Genomic DNA, 24649 nt, shown 5'->3' with positions numbered 1-24649 from the left:
CCTCCTCTCCTTGGCCCGGGTTTATGCCGCCATCTAGTGTCCACGCACGACGGGGATTTCCCGCCCACCCGCGCTTGCATGATCAGGAGCATCCATCATTTGTTCCTTTTATGCTGTGAACGCCCGTGACTCAGCTCTCCAGTGACTGGTTAATACGCCCAGGTCCTTCTCTCCCTTTGCTTTCAGCTAAGGAAGTTAAAGCAAAAATTATTCTAATTACTACTCTGAAGCAAAACCTTACAGCATGTGCTATTGAATTGCATCCCACTTTAATGCTCTGAGCCTCAAGCTGCTTTCAGTGCGATATTCCAAATCCTCTGCACTGACGAAACCCCTCTAGTTGTGCATTATAACAAATATTGACACCCACTTCTCCCCTTCCTTTTGCCAAGGTCATTCATAGTAAGCTAGTAAATAATATCCATCCCGTATAGGTCCTTCAAAACTCCCTCAGCCACCTCTCTCCTGCCTGTTGCATTTCTGATACATCCTTAACATCAGCTTGGTTTTGTTTAGGCTCACTTTAGCCCCTGTCACTTTCAGAGACACACTTCTGCAGTTGGCGATTCTTGGACCATCCTTCTCTCCAGTGCCCCTGAGCAGTCCCTGACTTCCCAGCATCCCTGGCTAGTCTTTCTCCATCAGACTCCACACCTCCTGCCAAAATACAGGGGACCCCTTGCTCATAAAGAACATTTCTGGAGTTTTACTGATTTTCCTCTGTGATCAGCAAATGAACCTTCATGATATCTGCTTAGAGAGTCCTCTCTTCCCAATTTAAGCTTCTGCAGAGAGACTCCAAGCACCTGCAGAGAGGTACCTCCCCCCAGCACAACCTAGGAGCCTTCCTCCTTTCTGAGGTACGTAGCTGTGCTGGGGCAAATCACCAGGCCTCCTTGCCAGATGGCTGGTTGTTTCTAGCTCCCTGCATCTAGCATTAGAAATTCCCCTCAACAAGCTCAACAGGTGTCAGCTATTCTGTTGCAAAAAGAAAACTCTCGGCCTTTGAAGCTGCTGACATTCAGGCGTCTGAAGATATGTTTTTCATGTTGTGTTCAACCCTTGTCCTTCCTTCTCTCCAATACCACTAAGCAATCACTAATTCTTCAATACATCTGGGTATCCTTTACCCACCAGAGTCAACAGGCACATTCCTAGCCCTCACTGATGTGTAGGGAGCTTGGTTTTAAGGAGACCATCTCTGGAAGGTTCTTTGGCTTTCCACTGGAGTCAGTGAAAAGTCCTTCTCATCATCTGATTTCTGAGACCCTTTTCTCCCTTTTTCATACTTCCTCAGAGAGACTTCGTGTCCCTGCAGGCTGTGACCTCCAGCCAGCATAGCCTGGGAGCCTCCTTTCTTCACTGAGGTCTACAAGAATCTGCTACTCGCCAACCCTTTTTTGCAAAAATATTGCTGGTGATAGGATTAGAACAAAGAGAGACGGTGTGGGGTGGGTGGGGAGTATCTCTGCAGGGGAGGAAACAGGGAAACATGACAGCCACAAACTTGGCTGGGGGGGAGTGGTGTGTAGTGCTCAGGCTCTCCTTATCACTCTGCTGCAGGGTCAGTGTGTGGTGCTGGATAAGCCCCACGGTTGCAGTACAGCAACTGTCCCAGCAAAGTGAGAACCAGACTCGCATGGAATTTTAAAACCAGTTAAATATTTATGAGAAATATTATATTCAGGAGAGCGACTGGCTGGCTAATATTATTCATCCCTCCTGGATTCTGTTTAATTAATGCTTGCAAAGTGCTTTGAGATGCTTGGATGAAAGCGATACAAACACGTCACTGCACGCTGTGACCCTTGGTCCCAGACGTACCTGTTCACCACACAGCTGTAGCAGCTCTGAGAGATGAGGGTCCCTCCTGAATCCCTCCCCTAGGGTCAGAATGGGTCTGTGTTGGGGCCAGGCCTGCAGCTTTGTCACCTCAGACCCACAGCCCTGCTTCTCCTTGCAGCTCTGCAGCAAGTTCAAGTGCATTTTGGAAGCTTTACCCCCTCAAGGAATGCTATTTCTGGTACATATTTGCAGTGACATAAACCAACTGTTTAAAAACAAGCCAGTGTTTCTGAATTACAGCATGCTGGAAAGACAAAATGCAAGCCAGAATCTGTGTGAGCTGGAGCATCAGCTCAATCTCCCAGAGCCCCAGTCCCTGAGATGCCAGGGTCTTACAATCCCAACCTGACTTTTCTCAGCTCTGTTTTTCCCAGGACAGCCCCTCTCTGGCAGCTAGGGACCAGAAGGGACATTTCTGTTTGCAGGCACATGAGAACCTGCATGAGAGATGAAGATATGAATGTGATGCAGCAGGGTCTCACAGGAGAGCCATGTCTCAGAACAGGACTTTTGCAGTCTCTGGACACTGGCAAAGCAGGGGCCCATCCTGTCCCATAGCCTGTATCCCCCACTGGGAAGTTCCTGTCTCACAGGAGTGGTTCTTTCCCTGTGATGAGACAGCTTCATCTTTCTCCAAAGACACAACCAATGGAGCAGCTGTTGTGCTCGAGGCCTGATCAGTGCTGTTCCTTTCACACTTGGTGGCACGCTATGAACCTTGGTGCTCTGTCTGTCTGTCCCTGCTCCTTCATGCGTTTGTCTGTCCCTGCTCCTCCAAAGCCTAGTTTTGTCTCACACCCCCACCCTCCAGACAAAGGGGCAAGTGACTGCCAGGAGAAGAAGAGAGGGCGGCACAGAGGGGAAATCTCAGCCATGTCTGGGGCTCAGTGGGTTTCCGCCGTCTTGGCTGAGGCCAGGATTCAGAGAGAAAGAGACACCAAATGTGGGTGGAAAACCACAAAAGCCCCCTCCTCCACCCTACAGAGAAGGGAAACAGCTGAGATTCAGTAGCAGTACAGGTTACCTAAATGTAACCTTGTATTGAGCTTGCATGGCAAGGTTTTGGTAGTGGAGGGGCTGCATGGGTGGCTTCTGTGAGATGTGAGCAGGAGCTGGCCCCATGTCAGTCAGAGCCGTGTCCAGCCAGCCCCAAAACAGACCCACCACAGGCCAAAGCTGAGGCAATCAGCAATGCTGGTGGTGCCTCTGTGATAACTTATTTTTAGGAAACGGTAAAAAACACTGCACAGTAGCTGTGGGAGAGAGGATTGAGAACATGTGAGAGAAACAGCCCTGCAGACACCTAGACCAGTGAAGTAGGAGTGGGAGGAGGTGTTCCATGCAGGCACCAGAGCAGAGATTCCCCTGCAGCCCCTGGATAAGACCATGGCGATGCATGTTGTCCCCCTGCAGACTATGGAGGATCACATTGGAGAGGATATCCACACTGCAGCCCCTGGAGAGTCCATGCTGGAGCAGGCTTCTGACAGGAGCTGTGGCTTGTGGAGAGGAGCCCAGGCTGAAGCAGGTATTCTGGCAGGAGCTGTGGCCCATGTAGGATCCACACTGGGGCAATCCATTCCTGAAGGACAGTACCCCATGCAGAGGATCCACACTGGAGCAGTTAGAATCATCAAATTATAGAACAACCTAGGTTGGACAGGACCTCAAGGGATTATCTGGTCCAGCCTTTCATGGGAAAGGGGCCCTCAATGAGATTATCTAGCACCCTGTGCAATCCCATCTTGAAAGCCTCCAGTGATGGAGACTCCACCACGTCCCTTGGAGGTTGTTCCGGTGAATGATTGTTCTCACTGTAAAAAATATCTTTCTTATGTCAAGATGAACATGAAGAACTGCAGCCCAAGGGAAGGACCCACATTGGAGCACTTCATGAAGGGCCCATGGAGGAGCAGAGGAACAGCGTGAGCGGGAAGGAGCAGCAGGGATGAAGTGCTATGAACTGACCACAACCTCCACTACCTGTCCCCTTGCGACACTCAAGGGGGAGGAAGGAGGGGCAAAAGAGTCAGGTATACAGTTGACCCTGGGAAGAAAATGGGGGGGTGAGAGAAGGTGGTTTTAGTTTTGTTTTTATTTCTCACTGTCCTAGTCTGGTTTTAATTGGCCATAAATTAAACAAATCTTTCCCCAAGTCGAGTCTGTTTTGCCCATGATGGTAACTGATGAGCGATCTCCCTGTCCTTGTCTTGACCCATGAGGTCTTTTTCATCTTATCTTCTCCCCATGCCTTGCTGAGAAAGGGGAGTGAGAGAGTGGCTGGATGGGCAGCTGGCAGCCAGCCAAGGTAAACCCACCGCTCCTATAAAGAAAATATCCTCTTGTCTCACCCCAAATCTCAGCCATACTCCACAGACTGGTGCCCCTAACATATCGTCAGGGGTCCACTCTTCCTCTGTTATTACCCCTGTGCAACTCCTGCGGTCAGGTCCATGGCACACTCCTCAGAGGTGCCTCCTCTTAGTGGCGATGCAGCAGACAGCCTGAGAAATGGTGATTGGCTTGCTTTTGTCAGAAGCACAGGCTGGGTCTGGATCTGCTCATACAGTTAATCTGCAAGCTTTCTTTATTAGTAGAGCAGAACCACTTTCCAACCGTTTGCTTTTAAGTTTCAGCCCCGTCATGGCCTCCCATCAGCTGCCATGTGCCCAATAGGCTGTCTCTGTTTTACATACTCATTCTCCCTAGGTGCTGCAATACATCACCTTCTGTTAAGGTCTCCATTTATGTTCACAACCAGAGTCAAAATCACATGCTTCTGGAAAATCACCATCTACCTAGAGAAGTCAGCGGATGTCAGCAGAACCTGGACTGGCAGGAAGACCTTGCTGATGCTCTGGCTGGAGAGGAGGAGACATCAAGGCTGACATCTGTTGAGCTGCTTTCTGAACATTGACTTCATTCTTCTTTTCTTTCAGCTGTAGCTGGGTGAGATCAATTACGGCAGGTCACAAACACAAGGAGACAGAAACACAGAGGCAGAGAGAAAAGAAAAAAGGTAAGGTAAGTTTCTTTCTTTCTCGGAGAAGAGGCTAATCTGCTTTCAGGGTTTTTTTTTTATGTTACGAACTTTACTATTCCACGCGAGTTGCTGTTTCAGCATGGATGGTTTGGTTTTGCCCCACTTAAAGGTCCGATGTGAAACCATCTTGAACCTTTGACTAGATAATACTTCTGGTGGTGCAATTCTTCAATGCTTTCTAGTTTCAACTAAGAATAGTTTGTTTCCTTGGATTTCTTCCTGAAAGGGACAAAAAAAGGGAGCTACGAAAAGCTCAATCTGCCTCGGAGCCTGGGGATCTCACAGATATTTTAAACCCACGTATAGGGAAAAATGTTCAATATGAGGGCCTGTCACTGGTGACCATATATCCCCAAGGGCTGGAAACGCACTGGGGAGCAGCCCTCCACCAGCTGCCTCTTGTTATTACCTTCTCCACATGCCCTCCAGGAAGGGGAACTTTATTCTAAAAATAAAGACTGAAAAATAAGATGCCGGTGTCTAGCTAACTAGGAACGTCTGCTTACATCTGTATGTGCTGAGACCAGAGGGTTCTCTTCTGCTAATCCAGGCTGACTGGCTCACTGCTGGACGCTGGCTGCCGATGCAGCCTGATCCACTAGCTCGGGGCTGAGCGAGCAGGATTGCTTGGAGAAAGAGCAATCCTTTCAATTTAAGGACACCAGAAAGGAGACTTGCCTGCCTCTTCAATGGGCTACTGCACTGTTGAAAATGGGAGTTTAATTTCTGGTTGAATGTTTCAACTTTCAGGTGGTGTATCCTACTCAACCTTTATCAGGCACCTCAGATATTTCTCTACATGATGCGTTAAGGTTGAGCTCTGGTTACTACTTAATGTCTCCACTATAAACTGAACGGCCCTCTTAAGTTCCTGGTGCACGTTAGCCTCAGATCAATTCACAGACTTTACCTTTATCCTCTCCAGTGTTTCACAAACATGGCTGCCAAAGCTGCCTGCAGTGCAGTAGGGCTCGCCTCATCTAAATTGAGTATCTGTCCCATTCCTGCTCATGGTTCTCGAGCACCCACGGATGGTGCCCATGCAATCTGCTGCAGCCTCACATGGGGACCCTGTATTCACCAGGGAAAAATTAAGGAGCGATGCATTTTTGCTCTGAATGGACAGATATACACCATTTTGCTGTGCTCACCTTATCAATATGTCTATAGACCCTTTTCCTGTCTGGGCTGCATGTCAAGTAAACTGCATGGCAAGATTTCACTGTTCCTGTTTTGGCAGCTGCATTAATGATACCTGAACATCATTCTAAGCATGCACATGGCAATGGAGGGACTGCCTTTGGAGGGCATCTTGATGCCTTTGCTAGTCACAGCCTGGGCTGCAGTTTTCAACTACAGGATGAAAGATGATTTGCAGAGCCAAAAAGAGGAGGGTTAGGAGGAATGAAGAGGGGCTAGGCAGAGGGGGAAAAGCTCAGAAAGCAAGTTCTGCAATGCCTGTAAGGCAAAGGCAGGTCTTGGCTTCCCCTTAGGCTGCCAGAGGGGTTAGAGGCTGTAGGGAGCAGCCCAGGCTGCAGAGACGGAGCTGCTTCTCTTGGCCTCTGCATGAGTCCTGGCACATGGCTAGGCCAGGGGGACTTTATGGGTGAGGAGAGCTCGGCTGGCACTGACACAGTGGCCTCGCCGCCCTTCCTCTTCGTGACGGTGGGACCTCTCTCTGGGGGAATCGGCAGCTTTCACCTGCCTGGCCCCTTGGACCCTGCTCTAGCGGCAGCTCCAAATGGTGGCAGCTGCTTTCAGACGAACGGCCAGAGGCGCTCAAGGGGAAATCAAGACAGGGTTGGCCAGTCTCGTGGGGACAGTGAGGCCCATGAAATGACCTTCACTGCTATTGTCTCTGCTCTATGCTGGGCTATTTTTGTTGCATTTAGTCTCTTACCCTCCCTGCTGCTCACTTACATTTGCTTTAACGTTAGTAAGTAATTTCAAAGAAACTGCTACTAGGTAAAATAGCCAGATCAGCTTTGCTTTAATGTTTAAACTGAGAAGAGACGTGATCCTCTTACAGAGGATCTTCCTAGAGCCCCAAAGCCACGACCAACTGATGTGCAGGGACAAGAGGCAGCTGTGTACCTCAACTCTCGCCTGGCAGCCACCACAAGGGGAAATGCAGTGCAGCAGCAGAGGCTGAGGTGTGGAGCCCTTGTGCGGATGCATAGCTGGGAGGCCCCCCCCACCCTGGCAGAGCAAGCTGCTGCCAGATCAAAAGCGCAGCCACAAGCAAGAGCGAGAGAAGAAAACAAGAAAACCACACTGCATGAAAGAGGCACAGGAACACACTGAGAGAGGGAGATGGCTTACCCTGCATCAGGAGCGGTTTCTGAGTTTTTGTTGCTTTTGTTGTTTTTTTTTAATTTCAGTTTCCTCCTGTGTCACACTGGTGGCAGCCTCGGGGAGAGCTCTCTGTAGCCATCGCCCACTGGGGCTCAGTGCTGGAGGGAGCGAGGGGCTGCTGGCCCCTCTCCCAAGCAGATGTTCTCCAGGCCAGACTTGGTCCTGCAGGCATCATTCCCCAAAGCAAGACCACTCACTACCTCAGCTCTCCTTTTCCTATCCCTCAGAGAGGCAGGGATTATTAAACTAAGTCAAGAAGGAAATTAAACCAGTTTAATAGAGGGGGAAGTTAAAATGAAATGGAAATCAATGTTCACTTGGGAGAGAGCCCTTCTCCATCGCTGGACGTGCTAATAAATCAAGTATGCCTGGACTGTTTCTGGCACAGAGGCCAACTGGCATGAGATGGTCTGGGCTATTGAACTCACTTAACCTCCAGAATTAACTGGCTACATGCCAGCTGCCTAATGGGAGTGGTCTCTGGCCCATGTGAACACCTAAATGCATCCCAAGAGTTGCTCGGGAGAGCAAGAGTTGTCCCGTGCCAAAAAAGTGTCAAGAAATGTTCTAGCAATTTAACAGGGCTGATGAGTGTGTTCCAGTGCCTGGGGACATTCCCTGACACCACTTAATTTATGAGTACCACCATAAGGTACAGCTGGGCTGCCTGTAAGGAGGCTGTGGGTCTGCTACAGGCATCCTCTAATGACAGTGGCTTGCTCTGTTAATATAGCAGAGCCTCGCTCACCAAGATCTGTAAAATCCAGAGTAGCATTGCCTATGATCTGGCCTGGAGGGATACAGAAAGATATAGAAAGACAGGGAGAAAATAGGAAGTGGCAGGCATGAGAAGTAGAGATAAACAGGGAGAGAAAGTGTATGAAAGAAGTACTAGCTCAAGGCAACCCATTTTCCCCACTGACTTGTAACATGTACATGGTAAACATCATATTGTAGAGATCAGCCACAAAAATACAAAGATTAGTGTGAATGAAGCAGGAATACAGAATGTGTAAAACCACGAGAAGAAACAGAAAAACAAAGGCACATCAATCTGCATCTACCAAGCTGCACAAGGTCAGCAGTTCACTGGTCCCACGGTGCTCTGGTTGTGTGGTTTTGCTCAATAACCAGGTAGCAGGAAGGCAGAAAACAAACTGAAGACGTAAGATGACAGAAAAATAGAGATTCTCAGCCAAAACAAAATGACGGTGTGTGACTCAGCAATTTTGTTAATTTTAACCTGTTCTATTACCTTCAGGTTTTACATAGATTTTAATGACTTAAAATATTTGAAACCCAGCAGTGACCCTGTTAATTTGAAGGTATCACTTTGGAGTGGGGGATGACTTTTCCTGCTGGTCCCACTGGGACAGGTGATGTGAGTGTTCACAGTGGGGACGAGGTATCTTCTGTCATCTCAGGAATGGATCTTACTCAGGGCCCTGCGCCAGTTCTCAGTTATAGATGTTTCTTCAGAGTGAGATGCATACAGATGCCTTCTTGTTGCCTCTTTCTTTATTCTGTAGCATAGCCCAGCAAACTGCTTGAACATTGCTACTGCATCTTGTTAGAAGTGATCTCCAATCACATGCACTGGCTCCTTTGTTTTACTATTCTCACGCAAAACAGCTTACGCAAATATTTGCTGGGGTTGGGATGGGTTTTTTGCTTTGCACGAGGCAAGTCACAAATCTTCTGTGACTGTGCCTTTGCCATCCGTTTCTCTTCTGATGGTACACATGGCTGCTGTCTTGCTTTTGCACCTGTATTTTTTCATATGTGCATGTGTGTACTTCTGTCTAACTTTCAGATTGTCGGTCATACTGACCTGATCTCCATGTAAATGTAGTGCTGATGTTTTCATCTACTCTTTGATAGTTTCATGTGCTCTGATCATTTAAATTAATTTCAATACTAAATTATCCTCTAATAGAATATATTATACTTAATATTATACATAATACATATAAATATTTTATAAAATTATTCTTGCATTTCTTTTGGGTTCAATCCCATTATGACTACAGCCTTCAGTTTATCACATGGTTGGCATGGGGAATGTCTGCTTTCCGAGAACTGAGGTTGCTTCTCTGCTTTTGCTCATACCCCAGACTAGTTAATCTGCTTGGCTTCCTTTTTGTGGTATATGCTTTGGTTTAGGGATGGAGGGCTCGGTAGTCTCCTTGCACCAGCAGTCATGGTCCCCTGCACCTTGTCAGCCCACCCAGCTGCAGCTGGTACCAGCACTTGGTCTCTGTTACAGTCAGATACTTCATCTAATTTGATAACTCACCTTAACATAATAGTTAAGTCCCAGTTCCCACTTAAGGTTTTGTTACCATCAATGCAAATTCTTTCGGACCTCATTCCTCCCTTCTCCCCAGATTTTCTGTTGAATAGTCCTAAGAATTCAAGCAAATCATTCCAACAACATCAGACTTGGTGGTTATTGAGATTTTTAAGGTAAGGAATAAGTAGATGAAAAACAAGGTAAAGAAAAATATTAATGACAGCCTAAAGATGGCCTTAATCATAGAATCATAAAATCACATAGAAATATTTAATGGCAAGGGACCTCTGGAGTTCTCCAGTCCAACCTCCTGCTCACAGCTGGGTTGACTCTAAAACTACAACATGTTGCTCAGGGCCTTGTCCAGGGAACTTCTAAATATCCCCAAGGGTGGAGATTGCCTGACATCTCTTGGCATCTATTCCGATGCTGACCCACCTTCAGTGGGATGAAATTTTTCCTTATATCTAGTCAACAGTTATTTGCTGCAACCTATGGCTGTTGCCTCCTGTTCCTTTCCTGTGCATATCTGGGAAGAATGTGGCTCCTTCTTCTAGGTAATATCTTGTAGATAATGGGAGACTGAAATTAGATCCCACCTATCCCTACCAAACCCAGCTTTCTGTCTCTCTGGCGTAAGTGAGAGTGTTGGGACCATTGGGAGGCTAGGCAAGCGCAGAGCTCGTCTTGGTGGGGCTGTGAAAGGGCTGCCAAGGGCTCCAAATTCCTCACTATGACAGTAGCCCTCCATTGGATTCTGTCCAGTTTGTTGGCATCCATCTTGTACTGGGAGCCCCAAACTGGATCTTGTATCCTAGATGAGACCTCAGGTGTGCCAAACAGAGGGAAATAATTACTTCCCTCAGCCTGCTGGCTGTGCTTTTGCTAACATAGCCCTGTATGTGTTTAGCCTTAATCGCTGCAAGAGCGATGATAACCCACTTTAGAGAAGTAAAAAAGCGCAGAACTCTTGGCAATATAAACACTTGCAGTCCGATGAATGCCAGAAACCTAGGTACGAGTAAAATGAAATGTTTAATACCAAACTCTAGAGGGAGCACTGCAGCTGGATTCTTTGCTGAAACATGGGACTCTTGGACTTTACCAATGAGTTTCCACTTCGGTGCACTGAAGGGTAGTGGGTGCTGACTGGGAATGTGGACCCCATCCACCGAGGTCTGAAAATCAACCATTATTATAGAGCATTTGGGTCTTCCAGGATAACATCCCTTGGCAGTGACAGTTTTTCCAGCCCTGCAGTCCACAGCAGGGAGGAGCATTCCTGCAGCAATGGAGTCACGCGGCACGGTGGTGAGCAGCACGCTTGCTGTCTTCTTGATTCTGCACCTGGGTGAGTCCTCAGCTCAGAAAACCCTCCCAGTTCTTACCACCTTTCCACAAGCCTCACAAAATTTGGGGTGTTTTTAGGCTCCTCCCTTTTTGCCATATAACATACCTCACATGGTTTAGAGCAGGCTCATTCCAGCCATGAAGCTGTGACAGCTGCCTTCTGGCCCACTCCTGCACTGCACAACAGCTCTCTGTGGGATCATGCAGTGGAGATTAGGACAGAAGGGCTACAAGCGGAGAGGCTCCCTACATCCATGTCCTGTTCAGAGGCATCACGGACAGCTTAAGCTTTGGGAATCAGGTTGTTCCCAGACTGCCTGCTGAGCCTGCCAGCCAAAACCAGGTGTCAGGAACATCACCAGGTTTGGGGAGCTGCTCTGTAGAGATGGAGGAGTGGGGTTCCTGTGAGAGCCAGGGTGCACACTGAGCACAGAATGGAAAGTACTGCCCTCCACACTGCCTCCACCCACCTGGGCAAAAGCATGTGTTTCTCATCACAGATTTGACCTTACAAATGTGATGCTACTCACTTGCTTAGTTTGACTGCTAATGTTATAGGGTTTGGTGCACTTTTTTGTGCTCATTTTCCAAGAAAGGAAGGCAACAGAATAAGGCCAAGCCTGCATTTCTCAGGTACTCAACTTTGATTTCTCTGGTTGCAGAGGAAAGACTAGAAATCTTTTATGAACCCTAGAACCAAAAGCAAAGAAAAAGATACCAACTCTTATTAATATAATTTATAATTTCATGATTTAAGACAAAATCATCATTTTTTGTGGTCCCATGCACGATTATTGAAAATATGTATTGGCAATGTTGCCGATTACCTATACTCTTGAAGAAATATGTAACTTGTGGAAAACCCTCCATTAAACTAATGTCAACTTTTTATTTTGCACTTCTGTGGCTCTCTAGTACTAGGGTCACCCTGGGGGATCTGCAGGTTAGGCAGCTCTGAGAGCTTACCAACAGTGAGGCAGGAGACCACAACCTCCTTATTCCCAATCATACCCCTGGCAACTCCATCGCCTTCTTATGGTCTCCTGCAGAAATACTCTTTACGGTGAAGGAAAGAAAGCGGTTCTTCCAAAAAACCACTCCTAATGTTTCTTCAATGTTACACACCATACTTCTTTTACTCTCATATAGCCCTCATCCCAAGAACAGGAATCTGACGTTAGGCCAGCCTTCTTTCTTTCTTTTTAATTTTATCCTTTCATTTTCTTGGGCTTTCAGTCTTGCTCCATGCAAAAATTGGAAGAAGGGGTGAGTAAATTTGTCAGTGCTGCCTCAAATCTTGACTGGGGAGTGAAGGAGGGCTGGCAGATACTGTCCTGCCTATGCTACCAGTAGACCAACTAAATCTTGACCAGTAGAAAAAGATTGTTTCAGTAAAGCTATTGGCATCTCAAAATTGTAAATTATGGTGAATCAACCACAACCACTGGTATTTTCCCTATTTCTGAATGTATGTGAAAGAGAATAGCCATTAGCCAGGTAAAGAGCCCAAACTGGAGGGGAGGGAAGCTATGGAGCTGAAAAGAAATGGGATTGATTGATCGATTTATGAGACAAAGGAGTGAAAAATTCAGAAATTGAGGATAATCTTCCTAGTATCTGGGAAAGGGAGGAGAAATACCTGTGTCTTTCTGGAGGGATGGGAAATATTCATTGAGTCACCCTTCAGAAAGTGACTATGCCTTTTTTGGTGGGATTGACTTTCAGGTCTGATCCCTGTTATGGCTCAACAAAATGAACTACAGGTAGGAATTGCAGGACAAGAGGTGCACCTGTGCTGCAGAGGCATACCTCAAGACTCGGCTGTGACCTGGAAGTACAATAGGGTTGTTATAAGGCTGATTGACCATTTGAAATCTTTGAAAGGTAAGGCTTCCAATTCATCACCCCTTCTCCCCAGTATATATATGGCTGAGAAACCTCTTCCCTCCTAACCAAGGGTTTTTTTTCAAAAGGCAGAGCTACCATGGCCGATCGATCTGAAATCAATGCCACCAGTAAACATCTGAAGGTGTTGGACTTAAGGCTCTCCGATGCCGGCACCTACACCTGTGAATATGGCTCTCACAGAGTCAGTATCTCACTGCATGTCTTTCAATGTGAGTGATTAGAAGGCTTTTATCCATGAGGGGGGGAAGAGACTGTTCTGCTTGGAGAGACACCTGTGCTGGGATTCTTTATCCAGCTGCCATTTCTTCTGGCCTGGGCTATCATAGTTCATTTCTCCTCCATCTCTAGGGCACAAAGTCTCCGTATTCTCTTTGCTGTGATACTCATCCCGCTCTCGCAGGAAGTGGGGTTGACTTACTGGCTGCACTTTTTCTTTTCACAGTGACTATCTCTTTAGATGGGCACTTCCTGCCAAATGAAGTCCCTGAGCTGACTTTAATGCAAAATTCATGCCATACTCTACCCGATCTCAACATCACACTGTTTGGAAGTAACCATAACATAGTAAGACCAGAACTCTTACGAGACAAGTCCCTGCAAAAATACACACTGAAGTTAAAGCAACTGGAGACTACAGACAGTGGGACGTGGATGTGTCATATCCTTTCAGACTCTCCATTGATTTATAAGACCATCAGATTCGATGTGAAGGTATTAGGTATGCAACAACAAAAATGCAACTCACACACAGGCTTGGGAGTCAGTGCTCCCTTCAGCTCATGAGCTCAGCTTTTACTTTCCAGCATCCCAAGCAATGGTGCTCCAGGGTTAGTTTCCCAGGGCTTCCAACACTGTAGCTTGGGGATTGCTCTGCTACCTGAGCTCTGTTCCACGCTTGCTCCCATTTTCCTCTTCAGGCTTGGGGAGGAGAGGATCCTCCTCTCCTTGGGGTCTGTTCTCAGCTCTGGTGAGCTTGGGAGCTTTGGCCCTTTAAACCTATTCTCAGACACTAACTTTATCCTTCCTGGGGTAACTCCTGGCTTTTCTCCAAGTCCTCTTTCAGCTGAGCACAGTGTGCATCTCTCCAGATCAAGGGTGGACATGCGGAAGTGTAGCCATGGCTTTCCCTGCCTCTGTATTCCTTGTCTCTTCTGAATTCAGGTTTTCAGAATCCAGATTTTGAAAGAAAGTATGCAACTGTTGATAGCAGTGTCATCTTGTCATGGCATCTGAACATCCAGAAGATAAAATGGGAAAAAGGTTTGACAGGACAACTGTATTGGAAAAAACAGGAAAATGAAACCATTCATGAGCTACTTGATTTCAATGTCACAGCACAAGGACAGCTGCATGGCACAAAAAAAAGCAGTCACTTTCAGTTTGAGATACCTGAAAGCAAACCTGGAAGTACCATAGAAGTGAAACTCCCCACAGTCCACTTTGACCATGCTGGGCAGTACCAGTGCCAGCTGGCATACAAAGGAAGAAACACACAGAGAAAGATAGAGTTGGTGGTGATGAAAGGTGAGAGAAAGAGAAGTGGGTCAAGAGATGAGGAGCTGCAGAAACCTGGAATCCACAGGAGCATGGGTGGACCCATCTTTCCATCCTCTCACTCACGTGTCCTTTTCTTACCTTTACAGTCTCAGCTAACCATGTTGGACCACTCCCCAGAGGGGCCCAGATAACCCTGACCTGCGAGGTCTCTATTCCACTCCCATCCAATGCCCGCTTGTGGTGGGAACGTGTGAATGGGACTGAGAAGGACATAAAGAAGTCAGAGCCACATGAAGTAAAGGTAGAGGTGAATGTCAGTGCTGCAGGGCTGTGGAACTGTCACCTTATGGAAGACAATGTCAGGAAGATCAGCCTTAATTACCTCGTGGGTATGGAAATTAGCACCACATCCCTGCATCCACCCAAAAACCTTAAAATTCTCTTTGCTTCTGTGTCTGAATACTTTTCTCCTTACACAGAGGAAGCTCCTGTTTGGATTAGATATGTGGTAACTGGAACAAGTATTGGAGGCAGTGTATTGGTGTTTGGCCTTGCATTCATCAGTGGTATAACGTGGCACCGTAGGAGGGTGAGTCCCCTGGTCCCTGTGAAAGGTGAAGAGATGACAGTCTCCCCAAACCATAGGAGAAGTCTGATTTTCTGTCTGGGTGTGGGGCAGAACAGATAAAGGGTCAATCCTTACACTCAAAGCAATGTTTAGAGATGGACAGTCTGCAGATGCCAGACAGTACTTTACTACCACTTCAGAGGAAAGCATTTGAAGTATAAAAATACCCAGTCATTATTTATCCCTTCTCTCCTGGCAGCAACGGGCAAAAAGGATGGCACAAGCAAGACAATACTTGCTGGAAAACAAGACATGTCAGTGTCAACAGTAAGTGGCAATGAGGGCACCCAGAATGGGCAGACTCTGGTTTCAACACAGGGGAGCTGGATGGTTAAGTGGGGAGAAATGGAGCTTGAGCCTGCTTGGTGCTACAGCACAGCTGCATTTCACCATTTTCAGCTCTTACTCACATTAAGTCATGCTTAAGGTTTATGAGCTATGTTTAATGAATTTCCTAATATGCCCCAAATCCATGGTAGCCCTATGCTGGGAAACTTTTGAGCAGAGAGGTTTCACTTGAATTACCTTGATGTTGAGAGGTGTTAGCTAAACCCAAGCAGGATCTCCAGAGACTTTTGCTAGGTTCCACAGTGGACGTGGGACCTGGATATCGAGGTTGTGGAGGTGGAAGGCACAAAATCAAGCTCAAGGATGAAACCCAAATTTTAAAAATCTGTGATGTACCTAATGTGCTGGACTGCAACCTGTGAAAATTGCCAATAACCTCCTGGAAGCAAGGAAAGATAAGAGAAAGTCACAGAACTCTGTGAACTATGCCCTCTCCCAAAGGCCTTGGGTGATATGAAATACACCATCATGTCCTGGCCCTTTTCATAGGAGCAAAGATTTCTCAGCAGAGAAGCTGCCCTTTTCCAAGTCTTTAAGCTTATATGGCATCAGGCAACAGATGCAGCTGTGGAGAAATACTGACAGCTATTCTGTTGGTGGAAAGGGAGAGCTAAGGACAGTATAAATGATTGCATGAATAAGTTCAATGAATGTATAGGTACAGAACTGGACTTCTGCTTAATTTTCACCGTTGACAGTGGCAAACTGATAGTTTCACCTGGTTTTTTTTCCCTATCACTGAGAATTCAGTGAGAAAGTTTGTTGGCAAATACTACTTCATAGCTGCAATGTATATGTGAAGAGTTGGTTAGCATAATGTGTCAAAGAATTCACCTCATTTTCACCTACTTTTTATCAAGGTTAAAAATCCTCAAAAGGGGAGGACAAAACCCATACTAACTAAATAAATCAGTGCAATACAAGCGCTGATGCAGTTGTTCTTTAACTCTCTTTGCCAAGTAAGCAGCTCAGTGTTACTGAAACCTGAACTGCAGCCATGGGGATGCACAAGTAACTGTTCGCATCCTCAGCTACAGAGGCAGGCAGTCATTTTCTACACTACAAAACAAAGTGGGGGATTGGCTGGCTTTGGGGTATCCAAGTGAAGCCTTTCATCTCTACAATACTGGTACTCACGTAATACTTTTCTCTTGCAGCCGGCTGAATAAGTAGTATTGCAGCACTGGAGTCAGAAGGACCGATGAAGTCCCTGCCTGTACCTAAACACCTGCCAGCCCATAGTGCTCTTGTGAATCCATCTCCCTTTCTCCTCTTTTGATTTAATTCTTTATTCCTTGATCATTCCCCAAGTCTAACACCATGAAGGGATGTTGTCTGCCTAGGAGTCGATGGACAAGAAAAGAAACCCTTAAGGGTTGTGGTTGATCCCCAGTTCTATAATGAGAAAAACTGAATATAAGATAGATATAGATATATGCTTATATTTTGCTCATGCACTTAATTTGACCTTCTTGTGAAACCAATTTTATGCTCTTCTTTTATCCGCCTGAGCTACAATAAATTACTTCAGGGTTGGGGTTTTTTGTTTTGCAAGCTGGACTAAATTTTTCCTGAGGCACTCTTGCCTGGTTCAAATCCACATTTCTCCCTTTCCTGCTAGCATGTGGAATCCTGATTTTCACTCTCTCTCACCTCCCTGGCTGTCACGAGCACCAACCCTCTGCTCTCCATGAAACCTATCCATCCTCATTCGTCTTTCCTGGGCAGTATGAGCCCCACAGTACCCTCCAGACCCATCCCTCAGCCTGTAGTCTTCACCCCTCCCACAACATACCAATGCACAAGTGAAGACACCAAGAGCAGTGGGATAATTCTGGACTTATATTGTTGGGAAGGTAGTTCAGGATACCAATAGCTTCTGAAAATCAGAGCCTGAAGAAGTTGTGAATGTTGATCTAGAAGGTAAGTTTGGGAAGGGGTGACAAAGTAATTTCCTACCAGAACAAACATGCCTTGGACTGAGCAAGCCCACAGTGTGTAGAGAACAGATGCTTCTGAAAAAGCCACCCAAAATTATTCTCACCATAATGACTCTTTGTTGGCTCAAAGAGATGGATTGAAAAGCCCAGGAAATTTGGGATGGAAATAAAAGCGTATTGCAGAGATGCCAGAACGTCCTGAAAGAAAAATACTGTTAAAATATGTACACAGAAGCCTTGTGTTTATAGAAGTTATTCTACTGTCTGCTAGCAGTGGGTCAAAAAGGCCTTGAGGTCCTACAGCTATTACTGGCTGTGATCCAGGTTTGTTCCTCTGCTCTGGGCTTGCTAGGGAGAGGCAGAGGGGGACACTGGGCTGTGGGAAGGGTTCCCCGTGGTGGAGACTCCCCCCACGCAGGACACCTGGTGCTGGAGGAGGGGGTTTCTCTGTAGCAGTCATGCTAGCATCATGCCATTATTGACAGAGAAAAGACAGGTGGCAACAACCGCAGAGACAACACCTGTGAGCTGGGGGAAATCTTCCCCCCCACAAACGCCTCTCTCCCCTGGAGTGGGGACACAGCCCCAGGCAGCTGTGGCAGCAGGTGTGGGCCACCACCAGTGTCATGCCTGCTCCTCTGCCATCATCCTCACACAAACAGGAATGACAAAGGGCTGCCCTAATGCCATTTCCTTCCCACGGCTTGTGTTGTGCAGACAAAACTACATTCATTTTGGAAAAGCCTTGGTCCATATCCTGGTGCATGCAGTCACTCCTCCTGCTCCTGTCCTGTCACTGAACTGCCAGCATAAATTGGAAGCCAGATGAGGCCCATCAGTCTGTTAAACAAGGCATCATCAGGGCTTAAGAAGAGGTCAGTTTTGGGAGCTGTATGAGGGAAAATGAGTGCAGGGTCAGTGATGGTCCACATAACGATAATGACAAAGTGCTTGGCATAGTCCCCTCAACCAAAACCAACCCCTGCTCCTGCAGTCCAGACCCTTTTCCTTAAATAACTGCTTGAGTACCCAAGTCTGGTCTTCTTTCCACTAGACAGTTGTCCAGAGCAGAGAGATTATCCTGTATCACCAGATCCCCGAGTGGGGCAAAGCAGCACACTGGGTGAGCGTCCATCATGACCTCCTCTGGCACTGCAGCCATCTCCAGCAGTTCAGATGCTCACCTGAGATTCTGGCAGCTGAACCAACCACCTCTGTACTAAAACACACAAGCCTTGACTTTTTCAGTGAGACAATCAGCCTGACAAAAAATGATTAAGTTAACAAGGCCTGCCTGGCCTCCAGCATGGGTTCCATCAAACCTGGTCTGTCTGGGATGAAATGCATGGGTAGCAGAGAATGCCCACACTGGTAGCTCGGAGAGCACGGAGGTGCCTGTGCAGCCTGACAGCACTGCCTACAGCTGTCAAAGCCAGGAGGCAGCACACCTGCCCCAGCACAGCCCTGATCTCATGCTAGCAGGCAGTGCAGTCTCCAAGCCAGGCTGGTCCTCTCATGGGGCAAGGAGTGGCACTGTGTGGACACATGACCCTTAGCTCAGCAACCACAGTACCATGTTCTGCTTTCTTCCAAGGGCTAGAAGAGGCATGCTGAGTCCCTGCAAGCAACCAAAGGCTGTATCCCCACTCACAGCTGGGACTGACCTTCAAAGCACACTCAGGCTCACACACCCACCATTGGTGAAGGAAGTCCCTCCACTCATTTCCAGGTGGCCTGGCTGGTGTTACAACAGACATGCTGATGCCACAGGAATGCCTGTGAGTACACAGCCATGTCCACAGATGCACAGCTTCCAGTTCTCCCATCTGAATGGGCGTAACAAGAATGGTAAGCCTTCCTCAGCACTGCACATTTCCTCAGCAGGTCTCCTGATCACAGCAGTCATGACCCTGCCCTACTCTACTTGAAACTCACCTGCAAGCACAAACCACTCCAGGCTCCAGACTCATAAATCTCTTTTTTTGGCAGCTCTCCTGTCTGTATCTTCTCACATGACAAGCTTCTTTGTTCCCTGGGTGCACAGACTGCCCTGATTAAGAGAAAAGTCATCCACAGAGCAAGTCCTAGATGGGCTTTGCTTTCCATCTGAATGCAATACTGAAAGCTTCAGTGTGGGCTTCAAGGCAGTACAGAGGTGGAGGCTCAGACCAGATAAGAACAAGCTTGCACAAAACATAAGTGTCAATGGAGATGTACCTGATGAGCCCCCAGCTGGAGTGGATTGCAGTAATATCTTGCCCAGGCCTGGGCTGCAGTAATACAACAGCACGCTCCCTTTCTGACACACACTCTGTCTTCACAGCCTGTGCAGCAGGTAACGCTGTGGCAACAGCGCTCATATGCAGCATTGAAGACCGATGAGAAGCCAGGTGTCCCTATCAGATCACTTTTGTGTGGTCCCTTCCTTGTGGCATCTCAGGGCTTTACAGGCTGTGTTGCATGTATCCTGGTTCTCCTTCTCAGGAGGCATTGAGGACTTCTCCCTTTGCTAGGTGTGATGAGGGTGTATCTACACTATGCAATGGAATAAGGCCTCTGCATGACACAAACCACAGTGATGTACAACTCCACAAAGCAGCAAACACAATAACAGACATATTTTATCATGTGGTGACAGCTTACCAAAAGTAGCCCTGAGATGATGGCAGGACTCAGAAAGGCATATATGGCAATACTTACAAAATTACAATGGCAACCAGAGCTCTGCGCAGTGATATAGAAACATCACGAAAAAGCAAGAATTTAGAAAATATGAGAAGTGCTGTTTTTCCCCAACATGTTGGTCTTTCTAGTACTACTGTTCCCCATGTTTCTGGGCTGCAGAAGGGATAAAGCACATGCTTCAGTCCTTTGGACCCTCCTCCAATGCATGGTCCCCTGCCAGGACCCACAGACCTGATTGCCATAGCCCTACCTCCCCAAGCACCTCCTGCTTCCTAGTTTATTTCTGCCCTTTGAGTGTAATGTGAGGCGGTGACTCGGTAGATGCTGTCAGCCCGGATCTGCTGAGGCAGTCCATGTGACTCACACTCCCTGCAGGCTCTGCAGCAAAGCATTCACATCCCTCAGCCTTCAGAGCCAAATGACCCTGTATGTTTCTTTGCATGCTCCCAAGGTCTAGAAGGGAGGAAGCTGTGCACTTCAGCCTCTTCTAATTTCTTCTTATCTCAGAGGGACAAAAAAGAACAGTTTTCAGCATCTGTCTGAGTGGCTCATCAGTCTAATTCAGCTGCAGAGAGAGAGTAGCTTCCATTGCCCTTCTCGGAGGTGAAGATAGAGTAGGAGCACCAGACCCTTGCAAATGCTCAGCTCTGGACTGGGTTCTTTCTGAGCATATTCCCACGTGCGTGTTTACTAGGAGGGACCCCAGGTTTGCTAGTACGCTCATATCTGCAACACCTTCAAACACCTCCAAATCACATTGGACTGCCTTTGCTTCAGGTGTGTCAACATCCTTCCCCAGCATCCCCCCTGAAGAATTCTCTGGCTCTCTTCCTGTTCATTTTCTATCCAGCTTGACCAAGCCTTAGAGGTGCTTCCAGAATTTGGAGAATTAGAGAATTGCAGAATAAGAGGCGGTGGCAGAGGCAGCCTCACTGGCAAGGAATCAAAAGGGAAGAGAGGAGAAACCCCAGCTCCTCAATGCTTTGGCACCATCTGGCCTGTTTCAGGCTCCAGTGCTGGGAAGTCCCTCCTCTGAGTTTGCCTGTGTGCTCTGTGGAGGTGAGGTCCTGGAGATGAACAGTAGTAACAGTGACCCTGGCTCTGTGAGGGCTATGGCTCTGGAGGGGCCACCACACCAGCTGGAACAACAACAGGAGCCAGAGAGCTTCCCTGGCATGGGCCTACTGCATCCGGTGTGTCAGCAGCACTCCTGAAATCTCAGTCTGGTTTTGAATTAAGAAAAGATTGTTCTCATCTTGTGAAACCTCAGATGTACCTAGACAAGCTAGGGGAACAGGTAGTAAAATGAAAACTGCAATTCTGCATTACAAATCCAAAGAAAAGAAACAATTTCAGCTCCTTCCAGATATCATAGTTTCCCAGATTAATGATTCAAGAGCTCCTAATTATACTTTCTGTATATAAGAACAAACAAGTAAGCATTCAGCGATTTTGGAAAGTGGGTAATGAAATTCTGAAATGGCATTTTTATATCCTTTACAGACTGGAACTCACTGCACTGGGATATCAGTAAGGCCACAAGGGGAGGAGGGATGAAAAAGGGGTCAGTAACATAGAGAAGAGAAGAACACACAAAGCATTACATTGGGCAGGTAAGGGGATGGGGGAAGCAGGAAGATATATACACCTCTGTCAAATGGCACTCAGCGTCACAACCACCATATCTTTGACAAGCATACCCTGCTACTTCCTTTTCTCAAGGAAAATATCATATACGAATATTTGTGTCAGGAAAAAACATCTTTTAGAAGGTACCCAGCTGTGTAAGGAAAAACTTTCAGCTGTGAACAAGCGCCTACGAGTTCAAATCCTAGTTTTTACATTGCAAGCCCTTAATATTTCTATGTAGCTCATGACCAGCATTAGTCTTCTGTCTCCTGATGTGATGCTATTATCACTTGCCCATTTTGTAGATTAATTATCTGAGAAATCTCACTAAATCTTTCCATACAATGCTAGAAATAGAATCTAAGGTTTGGATATGACAAAGCTACATTGCAGTCACTGTCTTTTCTGAAGGAATACGCTAATGTATATGCTTGGCTGGGTTCTTGTTAGCCACTAACCACGCCCTGCTCAAAGAGCCAGGAAGGATGCCAGGAAACCTGCTTGCAAGCACACCAGCTTAGCCTCACAAGAGGCTATGTAAGCCATGTTGGGGCTCTGAGGATGGATTTAATTGCATCCATGATCCGAGAGAAATGTGTGAAACCTCCCATGGTCACTATCAAAGTCCTGAGTAAGAGCTGCAAACCCTCAAAGCCCCGTGAAGTCAATTTGGCTATTCTGTTGACGCTTTTGCTTTTTTGATTCTGGTGTTTGTTCCTTGGTTAATGAGCTCTGTTCCTTTAAGAATCCAGGGCACCTCTGGGAAGAGCATTTCCCTGGACCTGCAGAGCTGCTGTCCAGAAATAACTGATCTTTATGCAATGAACTTTTCCAGAAAACATTCCTTACCCTGAGATTGTAACAGTGCTGTTTCTCTGGGCCTGGATGCCTTAGGATATTCTAGTGAGCTACTGAGCAGATCACCAGTCAGAGTCCAGTCTGGCTCTATAGGAATTAAAAATCGCTTCCAGCTCTGTGAGTCCTAGGAGATGAGTTTGCGGAGGGTCTCACCTCTAGCCCGAACTTCCTAGATACACAGGGAACCCTGCACCTGCAGGGGACCCTGCACTATGGGCTTCAGGATTTCCAGATCTGAGTGAGCATTGGTGCTCGTTTGCATGCACACTGTCAATATACAGCACATATGCAGTTGCGACTCACCACTTATCAAAACCAGTGAAACCAGGTGTCTGGAAATCCTGGGCAAATAAAGAGGGCCTTTGAAATCCATTTAGATGAGGTAGATAGATGGATGGATGAGCATCTGCTTGGGAGTATGACAGCCCTAGGGTAAATGCTCCTCCCTTTCCACAGAGTGCATTCCACTTCATAGTAAATCTTCAGTTTTGAGCTTTCATTCAAACTAAGAACCTAGCCACGTTTGCAAACACAAGAAGCCTCCTCAGGATAGGAGGACTTGTCCCCATCCAGCTCTGCTCACCAATCTCTGGCAGGTGTAGCTCAAGCCATGAAGAGATGCTGGGCTGCAGGATGTCCCTACCCAAGCGGAGCTGAGGCAGGCAAGCAGCACAGAAAGCGCCAGAAGCTTGGTTTGCTGTTTCTCTGAGATAACAAGAGGATTTATTCACCCACGCAGGGAGGCTAACAACTCACACTAAGGAGACTCAACTTCTGAATCAGAAGAGGATGGTAATGTGGAAGTTATCACATTAAGTAATTCATACAAATGACACGATTGGAGCTCCACAAATGTTTACATTTGTGGATATAGGCCTTCTTACTTCAAGGCACAAACCTCCCACATACAATAGAAGTTGAAAAGGAATGATTGAGGAGGGCCATACCATCCCTTCTCATGTCTCTGGCTTCTGACATTGCTGTACTGACCACTGAGATGAACCACCTTGGGGCTGTTCCACTGTGGCACCTCCTGCATGCCAAAGAATAGCCAGAGCACAGCAGTATCGGCACAACCCACCTTCCTCAAAAATCTCTTATCACCCACCTGACACAAAGCCAGATCTATTCTGGTGGTTCCTGATTCTACTCACTGTCTCTAAGACAGGCCCCACTCACAACAGCCAGTGCAATGCAAACAGGTCTTGTCTCAGAGACGATCTCTTTGATACCTTTAGATCTGCCTTTGCTGGTGCCCTGGACCTAAGAACCAGCAGTACCTCCAGCTTTCTTACTGAGGAGTCTCTCCTGCTGACCATACAAACCTCAGATGAAATTCCTTGGTATCCAAGGCACTTGGGATCACCTCAGATGATATTTAGAATGATGTATGAAATCTGCCCTGCCAGAAGGGGTGATAAAGCTGAGCAGAGCCTGGATCTGTAGGGTCGGGTAAACTAGCAAAGAGGGTGACGCAGCAGGAGCAGATCTGTAGAAGAAAACAGCTGGAGCATCTCCCTTATAAGGAAAGGCTGAGAGACCTGGGTTTGTTCAGCCTGGAGAAGAGAAGACTGAGGGGGGATCTTATCAATACTTATATATATCTGAAGGGCAGGTGTCAAGAGGATGGGACCGGGCTCTTTTCAGTGGTGCCCAATTACAGGACAAGGGGAAATAGGCACAAGTTGGAACACAGGAAGTTCCACCTCAATATGAGAACAAATTTCTTTACCATGAGGGTGGCAGAACACTGGAACAGGCTGCCCAGAGAAGTCGAGGACTCTTCTTCCCTGGAGACATTCAAAACCCGCCTGGACGCAGTCCTGTCCATCGTCGTGTTGTGTCCCACCCCCCTCTAGGTGTGCCTGCTCAAGCAGGGGGGTTGGACAAGATGATCTCCAGAGGTCCCTTCCAACCCCTACCATTCTGTGATTCTGTGATGCTGAGGACTTAGTAGCCACACTGTAAATGCCTGGGGGCTTACTTCAGACTAACCCTAGCCCACAGCAAAGCTGAATTCTCATAGTTCTCAGAGCATATTTGCTGCAGATCTTGCAAGTACTTTCACCTAAATTGTTCACGTTCTCCAGCTCCAAATTGAGGTGCTAATGCAACTGCACCCTAACTGTCAAGAAACATGAACTCCCATCCCACCCCAGTTTTGAGGGAGGAAAGGGGTGTGAAGATTTTGGCAGACATCCGTTCCTAAAAGGAATAAAGACAAGGAAGGTGTTTGTGACTTAACTTCAGTATCAAGACAATAACAGGAA

The 24649-nt window shown here is 47.1% G+C and overlaps 1 protein-coding gene across 1 annotated transcript; it reads left to right on the top strand.

Annotated features, from left to right (window-relative positions):
* Positions 1 to 10094: 10094 nt before the first annotated feature.
* On the top strand, positions 10095 to 16809 carry CD4 (CD4 molecule). The gene is made up of 9 exons (XM_009512683.2): positions 10095 to 10887; positions 12612 to 12770; positions 12860 to 13003; positions 13237 to 13512; positions 13956 to 14318; positions 14438 to 14680; positions 14771 to 14880; positions 15119 to 15186; positions 16425 to 16809. Exons 1-9 carry the CDS (start codon positions 10827 to 10829, stop codon positions 16438 to 16440), a joined length of 1440 nt encoding a protein of 479 aa, XP_009510978.2. The 5' UTR covers positions 10095 to 10826; the 3' UTR covers positions 16441 to 16809.
* Positions 16810 to 24649: the final 7840 nt, after the last annotated feature.

This window comes from Phalacrocorax carbo, chromosome 1, assembly GCF_963921805.1.
Source record: "Phalacrocorax carbo chromosome 1, bPhaCar2.1, whole genome shotgun sequence".
Lineage (NCBI taxonomy): Eukaryota > Metazoa > Chordata > Aves > Suliformes > Phalacrocoracidae > Phalacrocorax > Phalacrocorax carbo.
The sequence above is the reverse complement of the archived record's forward strand: the minus strand, read 5'-3'. Positions and strand labels throughout refer to the sequence as shown.